The following is a 21879-nucleotide window of genomic DNA, read 5'->3' on the forward strand; positions in this document are numbered from 1 at the left end:
GGGCTATTTTAACAATACTACCAGAAAAAAACAAAAAACAAAAACGAGCACGACTAAAGATAAGTCAATTTACACATTTAAAGAAATATTTATATTTACAGAAAAGGTTAGAATAGATAAGTGGGAGGGGAGGGGTTGGTGTGAAGAAGGTTCCAGGCCTGAACTAGGTCCTTTAAGAAGCTGTAAGTAATCTGTACCCCATACAAAATGGAACAGTCTTTGCAGACTCCAGCTTCAGTTTGAGATTTTACTGTTAGGAAGCAGCTAGAAAAATTTTACCTGCTTTGTGACACCCAACTCTACTTTAAACACAAGGACATATAGGACACAATAGACACAAAACCATTTATTCCAAAAGTGAACCAAGAGCGTTTCTTTAGAATAATCAGTCCAGTAAAAGGCTTTATTAAGTAGTGGGGAGAAAACATAGATAGGCAAATCTGAGAGCACAGGAAGTTACCTGGACAATGACGGGTAAGTAGGAAGATGCTGGAAACAAACTGGCCAGCCCGTTTGCCTTGGCTGTGAACAGGGAAAAATGTGTGTGTGCTTTTGGAACACTGTTCTTTGTATAACATACCAACAATTCCTTTAAAAAGGCGCGGGGGCGGGGGGGGGGGGAACACCTGGGTGGCTCATCCCTTAATAAGCATCTGCCTTTGGCTCGGGTTTTGATCCCAGAGTTCTGGGATCCAGCATCCAGCTCCTTGCTCAGCTGGATGCCTCCTTCTCCCGCTCCCACTCCCACTGCTTGTGTTCCCTCTCTGTCTGTCAAATAAATTAAAAAATAATAAATAAATGATCTTAAAGGAAATGAAGTCCCACCCAAAATTCATTAAGTACCACCAGACCAGATTATAAAGCTAGATGCAATTTCCAAAGAAATTTTTTCCCCCTGATTTCAAAGGAGCCAATATCAAGGGTTCCAAATAGTATTTTAACCTTTTGACTGTTCCCCTGTAACTATTAAAATATATTTGATGACACTTTGTGGGATACTTTCTTAACACTGAACCAGAATTAATAAGTGGGAATATATTTATTCCAAAGCCTTAAATCAGTCTTAACAGGAAATTTTATATATTCATAACAAATAGAAAAATAGAAATCACATTTAAGTTATATAGTAGGTCAAAGGGCAGCAAAATTTAATCAGCAAATTCCTGCCTAGACATTTTGAAAGCATGTTCATTCAATCTCCACTCCAGAAGCCCTACTTCATCTTATAAGTACAGTTGACAAGTTTGATAAATTCTTAAGTACTAATGGGATTTTTATGCTCTTCTCTAGTCACCCAGTCTGCCTGTTATTTTTAGAGAATTCCTTGATTTGTTAATATTCTTAGGAACTGAAAAATACTGATTTTTTTTAAACTAGAATCTTGCTTTAAAATTCAAGTTCCACATCCAGATGTCCTCATTTGTCTTTGCTACAGAACCAAGTTCTGTGCTTTAGAGTTAACACAAATGTGGCACAGGAGTTTTTGCTTGTTTGCCCAATGTAGTTCTAGAAAACAAAATTCTGTTTTCCCAGATCAATTTTCCTAAAAATCCAGTGAAAGTTGGCATTGCCCGAATTCAGCCACTAGGTGGAGATAATGCAAAGATCCACATCTGTGACACTCTGAAGACAACTAAACTAGCAGGTTAAAGGGACAAACTTAATTAGGGATGTTTAGGCACTATTAATATGAGTTTATAGGCCAAATGGTAAGCAGTGAAACAAAGTTCTTCCCATGTATTTGAGCAAGACTGCCTTTGTGCTACAGTAAGCAAAATAATGCAGTGCTTCTCAAGCTATCTGTGGTGAAGGGCTGGGTTTTTTGTAGTGCCTAAAAAGTCAATAAAGAATTCCTAGACAAATGAAATAAAAGACATACAAAGTACAAGCCATTTTTTTTTATTAGATTCAACAGAAACAAAATTACTCCAATAAGTTGCTTTAAAATGTTTTGGTATCTGTAGTTGACTAGTAACCTAGTGTTGGTAACCTGTGGTACGGACACTTGTCTGAGGAAAACAACTAAACCTCACTTCATAATGTTTGCCATGCAGTCAACAGAACTGGTTCAAATATGGCTCCGTTACCATTAACTGGGTAGCCAGGGAAGGGTCATTCAACCTTCTAAGCCCCAATTTAATCATCTGGATTAAGAGAACTCAATGATAATGTACCTAACTTCTCAAGAGGCACTCAACTGTTAGTAGAAACTAAATAACATAATTTATGTGTTAAACAGATTGTCTCTGCTTCACCATCTTACTGACTTGTGTTTTTCCTATGAACAGTAGTGTTCAGTTGATCATCCAACTTAGGGTTTGAAACCTTGTTTGATGGCCCTAAATGGAAGGAAGCACAGCTACTTGGAGATCTTGACAAAAACCTGTCCCCTGTCAGAAGTGTACCCTCTTCTACTGAGCTGGCATCTCTACTGAGTGGAAGGAATACCAGAGGAGTAGGGGAGTCAGGGGGTGCCTGCTCACCCAGGTGCATCTGCAGTCAGATACTTCTGTGTCCCCTGTGTTTAAAGAACTGCAGACGCATTCAACTGCCAGCTCAAAGTCTAGGGTATCACCATAAAACCCATGAAAGGTTGGCATGTAAACTATATTAGGCCAAGTCAAAGATGGCACTTTATTCTTTGACTCATCATTATAGCGACCATTTACTTTAACTTTCCTATGACAAACATATATGGCTTCAACCTTTACAACAATCCTGACAAGATGACTCATCACAGAGATAAGGACACTAAGGTTCAGAAATGCTCATCTGCCTAAATCACAAAGTGCCAGTTACTAGCTAATTCTAAAATGCTAGCTGGAAACTTGTGCTCTTTAACACTGTACTTCATCCGGAAGCACAAATGCAGCAATTAGGGTGTCCAAATTAGTCTTTAAGTGAATAGAACAAAACCAAACTACTAGACCTGGTCCCCAAAGTTATAAAAGCTGTCAAGTCAGTCTAAACTACCAAAAAATGAGGAAAAAGCGTTAACTACCATACCAGAAAAAAGTACCTCCCATCATGAATGTCACTGAGGGTATTTTAAAAATCTTGGCACACCATATCCACAATTTAAAAAAATACAGGACCCGAAGATCCTACGTATCTGATACGAACTATAATTCTTATTAGCAGAGGCTTGGAGTTTGCAATCAAGGTCACCTAATGTGCTCACTTTGGCCAACGCAGTGTTTCAGCTTCTCTTGAAGAAAAGTCCTGAGATGATAGGTGGCAGTTCTGCCCAGGTGCATTTCTGCTCCAAGACAGAAAGGCCTAAGAAATCCACAAATGTAATCACCCCTTGAAAAACACATGCTGGTAACAGAAAAAAAGAGCAGTAGAATTAAAATTTTACAAATCAGAGTGTGTTTTGTTTCTGTTAGGTAAAGGGATTTCTTCATAAGTTATTTTAATAAAAGGGAATTTCATAGGTAAAAGCCAATATTCAAAATTATAAAACAAATAGAACTCTCTGTGTACAATCACTGCATCAAAAATTTGCAAGATACTGAACAGAAATTCCTTAGTTGACGAATGTGGTTTGAAGGGGTAATAAAATTTTTTTATGGCTAAAGCAAGAGTCTTATTTCCTGTTGGCCCAAAAACAGATGTTTCATTTCCCAGATAGGTAGGTTCGCCACTGTAAAGGAATATTCTTGTATAGTTGGTTTCTATCTTCTTGAATTCTGCTCCAAGTTCAGCCAACTTCTTATATGTCCTTAACACAAATTTAGAACAGTCATAGGATTCAAACCATGTCTCTGCCCCTCTTTCTGGGCTGGCTTGCACAGTCCATGTCTCATAATAAATCCCTGTTTCATTGTCCTGCTTTACCCACTTTGCCATTTCGTTAAATGTGTTTCCTATTAAAAAAAAAAAATTACCTATGTAAGCATCAAAGCGAATCAAATAGTTTTATGAAAATGTTCTAACCTGATGATTAAGGGCACGAATAAATAATAGTTTTTATTATTCTTTATTTACCTAATTATTTATTATTTATACTAATAGTTCCAAACCTGCATCTCACAATAGGAGTCCAAGCTCAGCCAGTTTTTATTCTATTTTTCAAGGCACCAGGTATTTCTGAATCGTTAACATCAGCTATAATAAGTGTATAAAGCCTTACATACCAGTTCTATAAACATTTAAAGTATAGTCAAAAGCAAAATTAGATACATGCAGGAGCCCTCTCTTTACCCCAACTCAACAACTCTTGGATTCAGAGGCAAAAGAAAACAAGGAAAAATTTGAGGAAGAGGTAAAAGTGAATGGGACAAAGGCAGTGTGAAGAATGGAGGAGGGGGCCATGCAGAATTTTTCTGTCACATGCAGCACAGTGTGCATATAGTATGAACAGCAGCCGGGGGACCGGCTACTCTAGAAGGCTGGCCTACTAATGTTACAAGAGAAAGTAATTACTATGCCCTATCCTCCTTGAATATTTGTTATTTCCCTTTTCTCTCTATACTTGTAGCTGTTGGGGTCCTGCTTACAACCATCCCCTAACCATTCTTACAATGAAGAACTAAAGTGGAAATGTTTTTAGCCACGTTTGTGGATGTGATTCCAGAACGTCTCACACTCTCCTAACATCTTGTACCACACTAATCTTCCCAAAATTTAACAGAATGCCATACTTTGCATGGTTACAACCTCCTCTGAGCATTTACAATGTCTAATAGAGCCTGGCCCCAACATTTCACCTTGTTACCTTATGTGAACCTTTCTTAAGTGCTCAAACTTGAGTCTATAAAATCAATACTTCATGTCCTATAAAATGAAGAGTGGCTGCTTTGATCAATTTATGGAATTAAAAGTGTGGAATAATATAAAGCCTGTTTTCTTAGAACTGGGGATACTGTTCTTAGTGTTCTTCAACTTTAAAAAGTCACTGCTATAATTAAGAGATAAGAATACTTCAAAACACTATGTAACATGAGAAAACATCAATGAACAGGATTAATCACAAAGCAGAAGGATAACTTGAAAGATTTAAGTACTAGCATATTACAAACTATTTTACATGAAATAATGATCATTTGTTCATATCATATACCGTTGTCAGGATTTTCAGAGAGTAAGAGAAAGAAATGTAACTGATCTGGAATGAAAAGAAGAATATGAACACCGAGCACAGTTAAAAGAGAAATGGACTTTGATATTGTTGGGATGGTTTGGGGCATATCAATTAGAAAGCAGTAAGGAAGATCAGATAACAGCATGGACTATAGTTAGAAGATCCCCAGATGACATTTTATCCCTGGTTCTACAACCAGACCTGTGATCTAAGAGACTGGTAAATCATGCTACCTGGCTGACCCTCAATTCCTTACATATTAAAGAAGAGTGTTTTCTTTTCCTCACTGAACTGTCAGATAACATAATCCAAAATGCTGTGCGAAGAGCTATCAAAGTAGAAAGCATGTTAACATCCTCAGGTCTTGTGATTGACTGCAAAATTCTTATCACAAACAGGGCTTTCCTTCCAGATTATTCCCTTTCTAGGAGAGCAACAATTATAATGCAGAGCTCTATGAATCCTATGGGCAAGCTCCCTACCTCTAGGATCCAATGATAGTCTCATCCCCACTCTACACATGAGGTTATGAGTCAAGAAAGTAAAAGGTCACCCAAGGTCACACACTAGTTTCTGATGAAAGCTCTGAACTTTTTTCATCACTACCCAACAACACAACACATGAAGCAAAATTCTAAGTGTTTCAGCAACTTTCCAATACATTCAAAAGTAAAAAAATCTAAGAAAATGTTAGAGATAAAATATTTCAATTGCTCAAGGAGCCTCAAGTCTGTAAGATCATGCATATTTTGGGAAGCAATGGCGCGAAGTCGTTAAGAAAATGGTCAATAGGGCTTCACTGCCAGGTCTGGAATCCCACTTCGTGCTTTAGTTTCCCTATCTGTAAAATGACGGGGGAGGCAGAGTAACAGTATCTATTTCGGGGGGTGGTGGTTATGATAATAAATGATGTGATATATAGATAAAGCACTTGGAACCGCTGAGCCAAGTTAAGTCCCCATGAGAGACAGCTATTAATACTTCTTGACATAAAAATATGGTATCATCACTAAGTCTTTTTCCAGATACAGTGAACAGGACCTTTAATCAGTTATTTTGTCAAGCATTTTGTGGATTTTCTTCCACTATTTCATTTATTAAGTCCAATTTAATTGCAGAAAATTCATTCTCCCCCCCACCCCATGGAATAGAGGAGAGACACCATCCATCACCTAAAAGTGAACTTGCCATGGGCAATAGTTTGGGTCAAAAGTTATTGCTTCCAGAAGTACATTTTGTAAACTGACATCAAGAGTAGAACATGACTGAAATGTCTCAATGGAAATAATTTTTTTTTTCATTTGGATATTGATGTAATCGTCAGATACTGCCATATTTTTTGAAACTTACCTGATATGGTTGCTACTAGAACTAACGTCCCATTTTCCTTCCAGTGAATATCATCAATTCCTTCAAAAAAGCAGGCAGCTCCTTGATTACACCAGAAAGGGGCATTCATTTCAGGTCGGAGATGGGGAAATGTACAGTTTCCAAGTTGGAAAAGTTCATACCATTCCATTGTGAAGTTCTTGCCAGTTAAAGTGCTTCTGAATCCAATGGCATCATGCATAATTTTCTGTGTAAAAACCATACATGTATAAAAGCATTTGTGGGGCGCCTGGGTGGCTCAGTGGGTTAAGCCGCTGCCTTCAGCTCAGGTCATGATCTCAGGGTCCTGGGATCGAGTCCCGCATCGGGCTCTCTTCTCAGCAGGGAGCCTGCTTTCTCCTCTCTCTCTCTCTACCTTCCTCTCTGCCTGCTTGTAATCTCTCTCTGTCAAATAAATAAATAAAATCTTTAAAAAAAATAATAAATAAAAAATAAAAGCATTTGTGAAGGACCTACTGGTCCAGGAACCAAATGGGAGAAAATGTTAATATACCACAACTGCGTTCAGGTAGAACAACTGCTCAGCCATTCCTCTTCCATGTTGCTATTCTTGTGTCCGCTCTATGGCTCCTCAAATTCCAGGCTCTCCTCCACTCTGTTTTTTTTTTTTTAATTATTTTTATTAACATATAATGTGTTAGTTGCCCCAGGGGTACGGATCTGTGAATCATCAGGCTTACACATTTCACAGCACTCACCATTCCACTCGTTTTTTTTTAATTATTTTTTATTTTTTTAAGATTTTATTTATTTATTTGACGGACAGAGATCACAAGCAGGCAGAGAGGCAGGTAGAGAGAGAGGAGGAAGGAGGCTCCCCGCTGAGCAGAGAGCCCGATGAGGGGCTTGATCCCAGAACGCTGGGACCACGACCTGAGCTGAAGGCAGAGGCTTTAACCCACTGAGCCACCCAGGTGCCCCTCCACTCTGGTTTTGACCACTGCTGCCTATCTCAGATAGTAAGGATGTCTGCTATATGGACATGCTCTTAATTTCCTTAGAGTTGATTTGAGAAGCTCCGTGCCACAGTCTCAGGCAGTCTATATACTTTGCAGGGGCATTAGCGGGTCAAGCGGTGAGCGATCCTAGCAGAAATGTGCACAGCAGGGACTGGAAGTGAAATGTTTCTCACCTGCCTTGCCCCTTCCTCTGGACTTCCTTTCTTACTTTCCAAGAGCTGGGTACAGGAGGGGGGTATGGATACAGGACAATCAAAAAGGATTAGAGCAACTGCATTTGTTATTGTCAGGGTCACAAAATACGGTAATATTTTTTGACTACACATTTTAAAGATTTTATTTATTTGAGAAAGAGAAAGAGCAAGCGCATGTGCACAAGCTTGCGAATCCGTGCATGCCCTTGAGAGAGAGGTGCCCTTCAGAGAGAGGTGCGGGGCAGAGGGAGAGAGAGGGAATCTTAACCCGAGTCTGCCCCCAAGCACAGAGCTGAGGCAGGGCTGGATCTCATGACCCCAAGATCATGACCTGACCCCAAACCAAGAGTCACATGTTTAAGCAACTGAGTCACCTAGGCACCCCACTGACTATTCATTTTACCATGAAGAACACCAATTAAACATTATCTCCCATTAGCCCTTTGAATGGCAATTATTCCCTCATCCACTTAATAAATCATCTAATTAACCAAAGTTATAAGATCAAGATGCAGCCTTACCAAGTGTCCCAGGAGGTTCCCGTATTTAAATTCCCATACTGGGGCTTGTAACCGAAAGACTTCAATGATATCATCACCTTTCATAACTGGGATAGGTGAGCCAGTTGGACAGAACGTGTATTTAGCTTGACAATAAGGATCTGGTTCTGGACGGAAGGAAAAGCGTCTAATAGAGAAAAAGAAACCACTAACTTAGATTCTAATAGGAATGTGGTTCTTCTTGCACATTTTCAAATCCAGAACATGTAACATTTTCAGAGAAAACATTCAAAACTTTAGCCCATGGTGTTTAAACATTTTCTTTATCCTGTGAACAAATGCCAATGATGTCTTTATTTATTTTTATTTATTCACTTAGTAGAGAGAGAGAGCATAAGCAAGGGAAGCAGCAGGCAGAGGGAGAGGGAGTAGCAGGTTCCCCACTCAGCAGGGAGCCTGATCTGGGGCTTGATCCTAGCACCCCTGGCTCATGACCTAAGCTGAAGGCAGACACTGAGTGCCACCCAGGTGCCCAGCAATGATGGCTTTGATAGCAAATGATATATTAAGAGCACTTTGCTAAATGCATGCTTCTTAGTTTCCTTCTCCCATTGTGAAATTCTTGAAAATGGGGGCTGTATCTTAAAATGTTGACAGATCAGGTCTTATTTAGTAGACAAATATTTACTGAATAAAGTAGTTTTTTCAAGTGACATTTAATTATCTAAACTCTCCATGTTAAGATGATTCCAAAATAAATGACTAAATAGAATATATTTTCTATTTTCAACCAATTTTATTCAAGCTCTACTATGAGTCAGACGCTATAGTAGGAAGAAGGAAAACAAAATTAAAATGATGTTCCCTTCAGAGTCCTATGGGCCCAAAAAAGAAATCACTTCTACCTGATGTGGAGATGAGGAGGGGAAAGAAAGAGATGAAGACCTGGTTTAGGTTTTAAAATACTTCTGAAGGTCAGGACACAAAAATAGAGGAAACATTAAGTATTATAAGACAGCAAGTAAATAAAACTATGAATGAGGAATCCAGCCTTCCCGGCAGGAGAGGGACGCAGAGACTGTCATTTTGCACTGACGCAGCAAGATCGGCAAGCCCTGGAAGCTACGACTGGCCACTGGCGAGGAGTGAGCCCCAGAGAGGTTCAAGGATTTTTAAGTAGTAGACCTGGTCTGACTGGATTTGCCACAAAACAAACCTTATTCTATGAGTTAGAGGACAGCAGTGAGAGAAGGGAAGTTAAGGCTGAGGTCAGGTAGATTACTGTAATAATGTAACTAGAATACCCCAGAGAAGGCCGTGGCAGTAGGGCTAGGGTGTGGACAGTAGTAGTACCTACCCCGATCACCTTCCGTATGTGGCACTAGAATATACCCACGAAAGAAGGAGGCTGCCTCCATCTACCCTCGAGGAATCCTGGATCTCTAAGGGTTTAGAAAGATCTGTTTTCTTTTAACCCTAACACAGGAACAAAAATGTCTTATTTTAAGAAGAATACTGATGTTAGCCAAAAATATCCCCCACCGCACACAAAGTTTATAAGACTCAGGTATACTTCTTACCTGTTTTACAGGTGCTCATCTGGTTTTAACAAATACATAACTATATAGTTTTCACTTGGCCACAGCTAAACCTCTTGTAGGTTTAAGGGTAATTTCAAAAGCATAATTTGTATGAGCTTATTAAAGTTAAATTTTATTATATTCACTTGAGATTAGAAACTTTTATAGAATCATAGAGTTATAGTCCATACCTTGCCCTAATTTTAAATCAAGTAGTTTTGGATTTACAATCCCTTATTTTATTGAACATTTAATTTTTTTTACTTCTTATGAACCTTTTATTGAATTTTTTCCCCAAGAAACCCCAAACTTCTCTTTTTATATATCTCAAGCAAAACAAGGAAGTGGTGCAAGCCTTTCAGTGAGCAGAAAACACTAATATCGAGGCCTGACAACAGCTGACATTTACTAGATGTAATCCTCCTAACAAACCCGGGGTAAATGCTGCTACTATTCCCGCTCACTCGGGACCCGAGGTCACAGGGATCCGGAGTATGGAACAGCTAGTGACGGTGGCGCCCAGCTTGGAACCCAGAGTTCTCTCCTGACCATTACATTCACCTGACACCCCACTCACTGTTCTGTCCTCCCAAATGGCTGTGCGTTTTCAAAAGCCCTGCCTGATTGTGAACAACACGTTTTCTTTCGGTGTGTTTAACCACCTGGTCGTCTTAAGCCGTGTAAATCCTCTTCTACGTCAGAGGCTCCAATCAGCGTCACAGGTTCGCAGTCTGTATCCTGGTCTTGCGACCACATCCTACACGCAGACTGGAAACGGGGGACAAACGAGGTCACCAACTTTCCGGGGGTGCCTGGGTCCAAGGACACGTGACTTTGGGGGATAAAAACGTCAGTCTCAGAGAACCCAGGCCAGTAGGTCATGCTGTAAATTGTGCCAACGGGTACGCGCTCATGATAACTAACGGCGTGCAGGGCGTTAAAGTCTCCCCAAACTCTTCAAACAGTCGGTTACTTGCATCTAAAAGTCACTCAATAATATGACATTACTCCCCGTTTCTTCCCTGACTAGGGACTGTCCTGAGCCTACATCACCTAGAAATTTGCTCAAGTGTTAGAGGAGACGAAGAAAGGCCCGAGGGCGGCGAGCGGCAGGCAGCGGCGACTCGGACGGGCTGAACTCCGTCTCCCACCGCGCCGGGAGCGCCTCTCGGCCCCAGGCTCCCCTCTCCGCCAGCCCCCGCCGTGCGCGCGCCCGCCCCGCCCGCGCGCCGCGCGCACTCACTTGTAGGGCACGGGCCACTGGCGCCGGGAGGGGCCGGCCGCGGCTGTCGCCAGCCACAGTAGCACCAGGGCCCAGCACCAAAGCGCGCACCCTGGCGCCGCGCCCGCGGCCCGCTGCCTCGCGACCCCCGGGTCGGCGTTCCCCTCCCGCACCATGGCGCGGTTCGCGGTGCTTCCGGCGCCTCTCGAGCTTGGCGACGCGGACAGCCCGCGAGCTGAGCATGCGCGGAGCCACGCCCCCGCGCCGCGCCGCGCCAACCCGGGACTCGGCCCCTAGGGTCCGGCCGGCCCCGCCCTCTCCCCGGCCCGCGACGCCCGTCGCTCGCCTGAGTGGGAGGGAGCCGAGCCCCTCGGCGCGCTTCTTTTTCCTGTCCACTGCGGCCTGCACGGTGGCGACTTCCTAGCTTCGCCGACCAGGAAGGCGTTTGGGTTCCGCTCCCGCTCCATCCGGGCCTCGGAGCCTCCTTTTTAAGAAACGGACCCAGAATGCCCGTGCTTCTGGCCCCGCGTCTGCGTTTAAAGTTCACCCCTTCTTTGGAGCTATTTTCCGACCTCCGCTCCGCAACGACCCCCCAAACCAAACCACCACCAACAAAAAATCCAGCTTTGGGCCCATTCTTTGGAGTCTCTAGCACGGAACTCTCACGCCGCTCCCCAGGGTCCAGACTAGCTGACCGCAAACATTTGCGTGAGAGAATCTTCCTTTGGCGGTGGTGGTGCGGTGAGGACGACAGGGATGGAGGAATGACTGGTCCTACCCCGCGATAGCACATCACTCTAAACGCCGTTTAACCCTCCTCGTCCCCTAGCCCCAGATGCTCTTCCTTGTTGGGATCTACCACTTCCGTGGGGAAGGAGATTCTGCCGTACCCCTCTGTGACCCTTCAGCCACCTCAAGACAGCCCTGCTTCTGGTGAGATACCCGTGGCCTACCATACTTTGATACAAAGATACTGACCTATGTCCATTAAAAGCGTTATAACGGATTGTCCCTTGTTTCCCGAGAGAGCATCTTGCCTTCACTTCACCCACAGCCCTTGTGAACCGTCACAGTATCTGGAAGCGTCTGGGAGTACGTGAGGGGGCTGATGCCACCACAGGCGCCCGCATGAACCATGCTGGGCTGAAGGGAGCGGCACTGGCTTCCTCAGGCCTACTAGGCCTTCTGAGGGCTAATGGGAACTCGTTAACCCCCAGGCCCCCCACCTTTGCCCGCTTGCTGCCCCAGGTTGGAGAATTCTGTGGAAATTCAGTCAAGGCGGGTGCCTGGGTGGCTCAGTGGGTTAAGCCGCTGCCTTCAGCTCGGGTCCTGATCTCAGGGTCTTGAGATTGAGTCCCGCATCGGGCTCTGGGCTCAGCAGGGAGCCTGCTTCCCTTCCTCTCTCTCTGCCTGCCTCTGTCTATTTGTGTTCTCTGACAAATAAATAAATAAAATCTTAAAAAAAAAAAATTCAGTCAGGGCATCACTTATCTAAACGTTTAGGTGGTTGCCCTCCTAGCTTTCCTGCATACCGGCGTTTCAGTTTAGCATCCCCAAGGCTGAAATGACCTCTTCAAAGACCTGAACGAGTTGGGCGGGGAAGGGGGAGGGGTTGGGGTGTGAAGGAGGGTGGGCAACACATCCTAGCTATGGCAGCTGAAATGTAATGTTCAGTTTGATAGGGCACCCGCAGGATTCCCCGTGGGTATTTACAGGAGCTTGGCTTAATACAGCTCTCCGAAGTAACAGTTTACAAATAATGGGATATGCTAGAGGAACACAGGGGAGCTTCTCATCCTACTCAGGACCTCCTGGAGCTATAGAAACAAGCTTCAAGTTCACTGCTGTCAGTGGTGAGGATCTTCTCTCTTAGGACTGCAGTCTCTTCATTCCGGGTGTAGGGAGCTCTAATGGTGAGAAAGCAGTCCCTCATATTAGCCCTAACTCAGTCTCTCTGTAGCTCCCATCTGCTCTGGTCTGGTTCTGCCTTCTGTTCTTTTGGCTATGACCCCAGTATCCCAGGCTAAAGATGCAGATAGACTATTGTTGCCTGATCCCTCATTATATTGACTTCTCTCTAGTTCATGGTTTTTATTTTTTTTATTTTTAAAAATATTTTATTTATTTATTTGGACAGACTGAGATCACAAATAGGCAGAGAGGCAGGCAGAGAGAGAGGGGGAAGCAGGCTCCCCACTGAGCTGAGAGCCTGACATGGGGCTCCATCCTAGGACCTGAAATCATGACCTGAGCAGAAGGCAGAGGTTTAACCCACTGAGCCACCCAGGTTCCCCTAGTTCATGGTTTTCAAATCTTGAAGATCCATAAAAAAAAACTGGATTGAATTATAATCCAATCGGTTTCCCTTGGGTCTTTGCTCAGTTTAAGAGTACTCAGAACATTAGTGTAGTCTGATAAAATCATGTTTATCAACCACTGAGCTCTTGCCCACCAGTGGAACTGTATGGCATCTCCTCAAAGGGAAAAAGAGAGTTATAGGATTCTCTGGAGAAGGGTAGAGTTTAAGTGAAATTTAAATTTTTATTTTCACCTGTACATTGGGCAGGTAGATCTGGTTAATTTCTCAAAGCAACTGCAAGTCAATCTGCTTCCAGAATTACTGGTTTAAAAACCAGTCCACTTTTTTTTTTTTTTCATCTTTCTAGCCCATCAGAATGTTGTAAGCTTTTTTTCCCTTTATACTAATAATGGGCTATATATGTGTTTAGACTCTCTCCCATGGATCTATCACATGGATTGGAGATATTACTTGGTTTTGTAAAACAAAAATATAGGGGCGCCTGGGTGGCTCAGTGGGTTAAACCCTCTGCCTTCGGTTCAGGTCATGATCCCAGGGTCCTGGAATCCAGCCCCACATCGCATCAGCCTCTCTGCTCAGCGCGGAGCCTGCTTCCTCCCTTCTCTCTCTCTGACTGCCTCTCTGCCTACTTGTGATCTGTCAAATAAATAAATAAAATCTTTAAAAAAAAAAACAAAAAAACAAAACCAAAAATACAGGGAAGAGAGAATGTTTAGACTATTAATATATATTTTAAACAAATACAAAGGTTAATAACAGGAGGCTAAAACCTTCCCAGCAAGTCAAGGGACCTTTGTCTCAGACCAGCCTTATCCAGTTCCTGGAGAAGTGGACCTGCAAGTTTTGGGGTAAGGTGGATGTCAATGGAGAAAGTATGACACCAAGGGCCCCAGTATATAGGTGCCTACTTGAGCCTCCTTCCTTGCCTCCTAATCTTCATGACTCTGACCCTGCAGGGTCCAATGGTTGCGGAAAGAGGAATTATTTCTGATGGCAGACTGGGGGTGATAATCCAGAGCTTGGTTGGGTTGATTGTGTGGAAGTGAGTCAACTGAGACCAAATGGTCTGCTTTGGGTTTTTTACATTAAAACCCCTTAGATTTTAGCGGTGCTTGGGTGGGGGTGGCTCAGTTAAGTGTCTGCGTTTAGCTTGGGCCCTGATCCCAGGGTTCTGGGATTGAACCCTGTGTCAGGCTCCCCACTGAGCGGGGTGTCTGCTTCTCCCTCTTCCCCTCTCTTGTTCGCTTGTGCTCTCTCAAATAAATAGATAAAATCTTAAAAATAAATAAATAAAACCCCTGAAATTTTAACTGAATTTGTGAGTTTTATTTCCTACTTGTCTTTGATCAGTGGTTGCCAACTCTGATAATTGATGGGATCACTTCTGGAGATTTTAAGACATACCAGTAACCAAGCTAGTGCTTCAGTCCCAGAGAGTCCATGTGACGGGGCCTCAGCCTTTCCAGGTGACTCTAATATGCAGCAGGCTTGAGAATCCCAGCTTTGGAAAGACTTTAATGATAGATTTAATCAATCCTCTATGGTTTTGAGCCCTCTGTGTTTCTATCTATAAAATCAGATGCTCTCAGAACACCTGGGTGGCTCAGTTGGTTAAGTGTCTATCTTCAGCTCAGGTCCTGATCCTAGGGTCCTGAGGCAGAGTCCAGCACAGGCTTCCTGATCAGTGGGGAGTCTGCTTCTCCCTCTGCCTCCTGCGTGTGCTCTTCCTCTCTCTCTGACAAATAAATAAATAAATAAATAAATAAAATATTAAAATAAAATCAAGTCCTCTCTTCCATCTCTTTAAAAAGCATGTACAGGGGGCGCCTCGGTGGCTCAGTGGGTTAAAGCCTCTGCCTTCCGCTCAGGTCATGATCCCAGGGCCTTGGGATGGAGCCCCGCATCGGGCTCTTTGCTCTGCAGGGAGCCTGCTTCCTCCTCTCTCTGCCTAGCTGTGATCTCTGTCAAATAAGTAAATAAAATCTTAAAAAAAAAAGCCTGTACAGTTGACCCTTGAACAACATGGGTTTGAACTGTGTAGGTCCACTTATCCATAGAATTTTTTAATATAAATACAATATAGTACTATAAATATATTTTATGGTTTTCTTTTTCTTTCTTTCTTTTTTTAAGATTCTATTTATTTATTTGACAGAGAAAGACATAGTGAGAGAGGGAACACAGTAGGGGAAGTGGGAGAGGGGGAAGCAGGCTCCCTGCTGAGCAGACAGCCCAATGCAGGGCTCAATCCCAGGACCCAGGGATCATGACCTGAGCTGGAGGAAGACACTTAACTGACTGAGCCATCCAGATGCCCTCTTTTATGACTTTCTTAACATTTTCGTTTTCATCTTACTTCCTTGTAAGGCTACAGTATATAATATATATAGCATGCAAAATATGTGTTAACAGTTCATGTTATCAGTAAGGCTTTATGTCAACAGGCTTATGGGTAGTTAAGTTTTTGGGTAGTCAAAATTATACATGAATTTTTGGCTGCATAGGTGTGTTATTTAAGGTCCATGTATACACACGTACACATATTAATTACTCTGTGTGTGTGTGTATAGATATGTGGATATGTGTATTTGGAAACCAAACTTTCTGTTCTACTTTCTTTCTAGAAGGTAATTTAGAGCTCACCACCCCCTCAAGAAGTCTCCTACAATTTCTTCCTTATGGCTGCTATTTGTAGTTGGTGTTGGCCCAGAAGGCATATGGAATTACTTAGTGGTTTTCTGACTTTCCTTCCTGGTTTGAGATTGATTTGCTTGATTATTTTCATGGAGGCAATGACATCATTTGTTTTTATTTCTATTTTTAAAGGTGAAGCTATTTGCTCCTAATGCTGAGCAGATGTACATTGTTAATCACTTGAAAGAGAGCCCAGCAGAAGAGAAATGTGCTGGAGGAAGTGCCAGGAGAGCCCGTGGGGACATACAAGAATTGGCAGACCTGAACTCCAGCAAGCTTGAAGCTGTCATTATACCAGTGAGTTAGCTAAAAGCTGTGAGACCAACTGTTCGTTTTAATTAATGTTCACTGACTTTAAACCCCTTTCCAGAAAGAGCAGTGCAGACTTAGCTCCCATTTTGAAGCCTCTGTGCCAGGCTCTAGGTCACGGTTCCCAAACTTTAATGTACTTGGAAGTCACTTGGGAAGCCTTTAAAAAGTCTCAGCTCCTGGGTCACACCTGAGACCATTCGCGTTAGACTCTCTGGGAGTGGAAACAGATGGTAGTGCTTTTTTGTTGTTCCACAGGTTCTCCCACTGTGCAGCCAAACTTGAGAACCAGTACCTATCAAGAGTGACCAGTGGTTCACAGACTTGACTGTACCTGGACCCACCTGGAGGGCTTTAAAACCATCTATGCCTGTGTACCTATGACCAGGATTTTGGAATTTTTAAGATTCCCTGATGATTCTCCTATGCAGATAAGTTTGGGAACCACATCTCTATAAAAGCATGTCTCTAAGTTTAATAGGTACGTGAATCACCTGAAGCTCTTGTTCCAGTACAGGTGCTGATTCAGCTCCCAGGTGACAGGGGACAGGTGGCACGTGGTAGGCAGCCCACGTCTTGAGGCCTTGAGACTTTGGAAATCACAGTGGAGGGTTACCTGATTCTGGACCTTTTCAGTGTGGAAATCACTTTATAGATAGGTGATTCCACATTTTAAAATAAGTGATTGATTTACAAATATAATTGTCTTAGATTTTTTTACTTCTTATTTAATCCCCTCCTAAGGAACTGTATGTTATATATTGATCTTTTTTTCAAACTAAACAGGTTTAGTTTGTTTACAGTTTGCCTAAACTATTAAAATTGGTTTTATTTTAAGATTACTATTTTTTAAGATTTTCTTTCTTTCTTGAGAGACAATGCGTACGCATCTGTGTACACACAGGAGCCAGGGAAGGGGCAGAGGGAGAAGAGAGAGAATCTCCAGCAGACTCCTCCCTGAGCATGAGCCTGATGCAGGGCTCAGTCTCATGACTTTGAGATCTTGACCTGAGCCAAAAATCAAGAGACAGATGCTTAACTGAGTGAGCCATCTAGGCGCCACTATTTTCAGATTACTATTTTTAAAAAAGACTTTATTTATTTAAGAGAGTGCAAGGGAGAGCATGAGAGAAGGGGAAAAGCAGCCTCCCCTCCCACGCCCCCACCGCTGAGCAGGGAACCCGACTCAGGGCTTGATCCCAGAGTGCCAGGATCAACTTAACCTACTAAACCACCCAGGCAACCCCTGTTTTAAGATTATTTTAAATGTTCACAATATCCTTCAAATCTTTGAAGGTGGTTTGGAGAAGTCCTACAGTGAGAATCAGATAAGGAGTGTGCTGCTGTGGATGCTTACAGGTCCATCTGAACAGGTTGCTTACTGCTGTTTTATGTACCAAGTATTCCGGGTATATATTGCTGGGTAACAAGTACCACCAAAATTAGCGCCGTCAACAATAATTTATTACCTTTCCTGGTTCTGTTGGTTGACTAGGCTTAGCTTGAGCTTTACTTGAGATCTCTCTGGCAAGCGGCATGGTGACTGGAGCTGCAGACAGCTGAAGGTATCACTGGTGAAGACAGCACCACGGTGTCTTCATGCCAGTGTCCGGTGCCTGAGCTGGGATCAGCTAGAACACCTGAGACGTGGCTGCACGGCCATCTGGCCATTCCCTCTGGCAAGCTTGGGCTTCCTGGGAACCTACAGACCCTGGGCGTTTGAACTTCTCACTTGAGAGCTGGCATCCTTTAGAACAGCATTCCGGGAAACCCAGGCTTTCCTCTTATGCTCCAGCCACAGATGACCTCAGTGTCACCTCTGCCATGTTCCATTGATCAAAAGAGAGATTAAATTCAAAGACAGGAGTCTACAATAGGGAAAAAATACCAGGAGGTATAGATATCAGGCACCATTTTTGGAGACTTGCTACATACTATATATACAACATAAATTTAAATATATCTTTACAAAACATGGGGCGGACGTAAAGGAGATTAGTTTTATTTGAGCTGCTGGTATCTTGTAGGTTTATTCTTTTCTTCTTCTCTGCAAATAGGTATGCCCTGAGATAACTTTGTAAATTTTATTGCCCTTGAGGTTTGATGTTAAAATTAGTTTTCACTTCGGGCGCCTGGGTGGCTCAGTGGGTTAAGCCGCTGCCTTCGGCTCAGGTCATGATCTCAGGGTCCTGGGATCGAGGCCCACATCGGGCTCTCTGCTCAGTGGGGAGCCTGCTTCCTCCTCTCTCTCTGCCTGCCTCTCTGCCTGCTTGTGATCTCTCTCTGTCAAATAAATAAATAAAAATCTTAAAAAAAAAAAAAAAAAAATTAGTTTTCACTTCTAAATTGGCGTTACTCGTAAATCAATCAAAAACTTACAGTGATTAAAAAAAAATCTTTTAGTCTAATACAGAAAGCTATATCTTTGTTTTTAGGATGAATGAAGTTATCTCAAGTGCTCTTTAAAATATATATTTCTACTTTATACCACACTTGAAATACTTAGCAAAAATTATTATCATGATGGTATCCCATCCTGTGTCTTCAGAATTTTGCTGTTGATGCAAAATGTTTGTTATTATTATCATTTGGTTAATATAATTCCTTTATGTCCATAAAATCCACTTTCTACAAGGGCTACATTGAAGCCATGTAAATTCCCTAAGGATTGGGTTTGTGTTTCAGCATTTGGCACCAGCTTTTTACAAAAGGATCTTGGAGCAACTTTGACAAATACAGGTTGCTATTCTGACTTTTAAAAATGAAGTTAACGAATTAATTAAATCATTGCTGACCCCAGAAGACTTAAAGAAATGTTATTTTCCCATTCTAATCGTGGGTTATTGCTCTCCTCTGCCTTAATTCTTTGATGAAGTATTAATTGTTCATAGGTCAGCTGGTTCAAATAATCCTGCGTTTCCTCTCTTTGCAGGTGGTTTTGGGGTGGGCCAGGACTGCCCCATCAGCGGTTCTGTGGAGGACTCCTTTGGCTGCATTTCCCACATGCTGGCAGCTGACACCTTCCTGCTGCGAAGTCACGGTGGGTTGGGATAATCTTGTGGATGGAGGGGGAGAAAAAGGATGAAAAGCTTACTGCCTGGTAAGCAGGCTCTATGGCCTTTTCCCATTTTCCTTGCTGCAAATGAATATCAGTGCAACTGCTTTGCTTAACAAATTATCTTTCATTTGGGGACTGCCTAATGGCACGGGGGTGGGATGTGGGTGGACATGGTAGGGGACGGTGCTCTAAGGCAATGAGACCAGCTGGCTTTGAAGCAGAGGGAAAATGCATTCTTTTGAGATACACTGGCTTACTCTGTAAGAAAATATTTTCAGTATAACAGTTCTCTTGTATGATATCATTCAGCTGTATGGTTCAAATTAACCTTGCTGTAATTTTTTTCCTATTGATCCGAGTACATACAGCCTTCATTTTCTCTTACTAAGTCAATATTTAAATGAAGTATCATGTTGGAACAGATTTTTTCCATGCAAGGTGGCTTCGGGCTTCTGTCCAAACAGTGTAGCGTTTGAGAGGCCACTGCAAGCTGATCATTTTAACTTTCTTCACAGTCATGCTGTCAGTTGCCTAAGAAACATTTTCTTCCACCCAGGTATCTTCTCTTCTGGTAGGTTCGATGATGCTGCCGGGGCCACTGCTGTGCAGAAGTCCAACTGTGCTCAAGGCTGCCGGGAGGGGTCTCCTGCCAGGCCACTGCCCACAGAGTGGCTCAGAGGTGGCCCCTCCACAGGAGCCATGTGTAGAGAGAGGTAAGATGGCAAGGGAGGCTTTCAAAGGTATTTGAAAAGTGATGCTTTGGTGGTAATATTTAGAAGAATTTGTTCAAGTAAAAACAGCTCCAGCCACATGAGGTACACACTCCAACACTTACTTTCAGTGTAATCCTGACTCAAAGATTAAAAACGCCATGATATTATTCAGAAATACTTGATTTCTAGGCAAGCACACTTTCACTTCTTTAAAGTCAGAAATGACTCTCGTGCCATATTTCAAACAGATGGGTGTTGGACTGTTCCAAGGGCTTTTTCGTGAACCTCCAGGTTGTTTCCTGTAAGGACACCAACTGTGATTGGGATGGGTGGAATTGTCTTTAATAAGAAAGATAGCAGAAAGCAGGGAGAGGGGCGCCTGGGTGCTTCAGTGGGTTAAAGCCTCTGCCTTGGGCTCAGGTCATGGTCCCAGGATACTGGAATCGAGCCCCACGTCAGGCTCTCGGCTCAGCAGGGAGCCTGCTTCCTCCTCTCTGCCTGCATCTCTGCCTACTTGTGATTTCTGTCTGTCAAATAAATAAATAAAATCTTAAAAAAAACAAAAACAAAAACAGGGAGAGTTTAAGTGATATGATGTCTGGATGCTGATTTCTGCACTTACAACTGAATTAGTTGACTAAACTAATCTTCAGGATTTTTGTGAAGATTTTCTGTTCATATGATTCAGATAAAGCCATGACACTTTTTAAAGTTACTGTGTGTGGTACATTTTTTTTTTTTAAGATTCTATTTATTTATTTGACAGACAGAGATCACAAGTAGGCAGAGAGGCAGGCAGAGAGAGAGAGGAGGAAGCAGGCTCCCCGCTGAGCAGAGAGCCCGATGCAGGGGCTCGATCCCAGGACTCTGGGATCATGACCTGAGCTGAGAGGCTTTAAACCACTGAGCCACCCAGGCACCCCTCATACATTCTTTTGATGTCCTTCCTCTATAGTGGTCTGCCACTGGGCACCCAGGGTTTAGCAGGAACCAGAGTAGCCTGCGGAATGCTTATCTGTTTTTGAGTGTTTCACTTGCAATGAACTACCGCTATTTTTTTGAAATCTAAAGTAGGTGAAGAAGGAGAATAAAAGGATCTCAGCCCGAGTGATAAGAACCTGCAACATTGCAGGTAGATTTCACGTGGATGGGAAGAGACTACATGTGCGTGCTCTTGCACAGGTGCTCCCCTCTGCTGGAAGGAAAAGCAGCAGATCTCATTGTGACCTTGCCCCCTCCCTTCAGTTCTGGAGTGCTGCTCTGCACGAGGAGGTCCTGCATATTTCCAGTCCCACAAAGTTATTGTTGTCACAGGTTCTGTTTCGGCCCGGGAAGAACCAAAAACCATGGATTCCACCTATGGAAGGTTCACATTCTCACTGGGGAGGAGTGAGGAAGCACTGCTGGCCCAATATAGGTACAGAGCACTTTCCTTGTCCTACGTACTGAGTTTGCTTGTATCTCTGCTCCCAGCTTATAAATTATGAACTCATGATTGCAAGAGGTTTTTGTCTGTTTTGTTGACTGCTTTATCACCTGCACCAGGAACATCCTCTGGCATAAGACGCCCTTGATATAAATTTGTTGATAAAGAACACCCACCATTTACTCAGAGTCTTCAAAGAGGTTCCCCTTATAAACCCATACAGACCTTAAGGTGGGGACATAGGGCACGTAGCTGACTGTGATATCTTTTTCAGATAAAGGCTTCCAAGGAAAGTTGTTATAAAATATATAAAAATATTTACATATAAAATATATATATTTATGTTATATAAAGTCACATATTCTGGGGTAGCCCGGGTGGCTCAGTCAGTTGAGCATCTGCCTTCAGCTTGGGTCATAATCTGGGACT

General features: G+C 42.9%; 1 protein-coding gene across 2 annotated transcripts; it reads right to left on the reverse strand.

The window, feature by feature from the left end:
- Window positions 1–1883: 1883 nt before the first annotated feature.
- Window positions 1884–11186, reverse strand: CLN5 (CLN5 intracellular trafficking protein). Of its 2 annotated transcripts, XM_013057216.2 has the most exons (6): window positions 10952–11083; window positions 10371–10476; window positions 8150–8315; window positions 7608–7652; window positions 6437–6662; window positions 1884–3869 (listed from the first exon to the last, which is right to left on the reverse strand). In XM_013057216.2, exons 3-6 carry the CDS (start codon window positions 8231–8233, stop codon window positions 3358–3360), a joined length of 867 nt encoding a protein of 288 aa, XP_012912670.1. In that variant the 5' UTR covers window positions 8234–8315; window positions 10371–10476; window positions 10952–11083; the 3' UTR covers window positions 1884–3357. The 2 variants fall into 2 exon arrangements, with proteins under 2 accessions (XP_012912670.1, XP_012912669.2); XM_013057215.2 differs by lacking the exons at window positions 7608–7652; window positions 10371–10476 and having other exon boundaries at window positions 10952–11186.
- Between the last annotated feature and the right edge of the window lie 10693 nt (window positions 11187–21879).

This window comes from Mustela putorius, unplaced genomic scaffold (assembly GCF_011764305.1).
Source record: "Mustela putorius furo isolate JIRA1106 unplaced genomic scaffold, ASM1176430v1.1 tig00003974_pilon_pilon_pilon, whole genome shotgun sequence".
In the NCBI taxonomy this organism is placed as follows: Eukaryota; Metazoa; Chordata; class Mammalia; order Carnivora; family Mustelidae; genus Mustela; species Mustela putorius.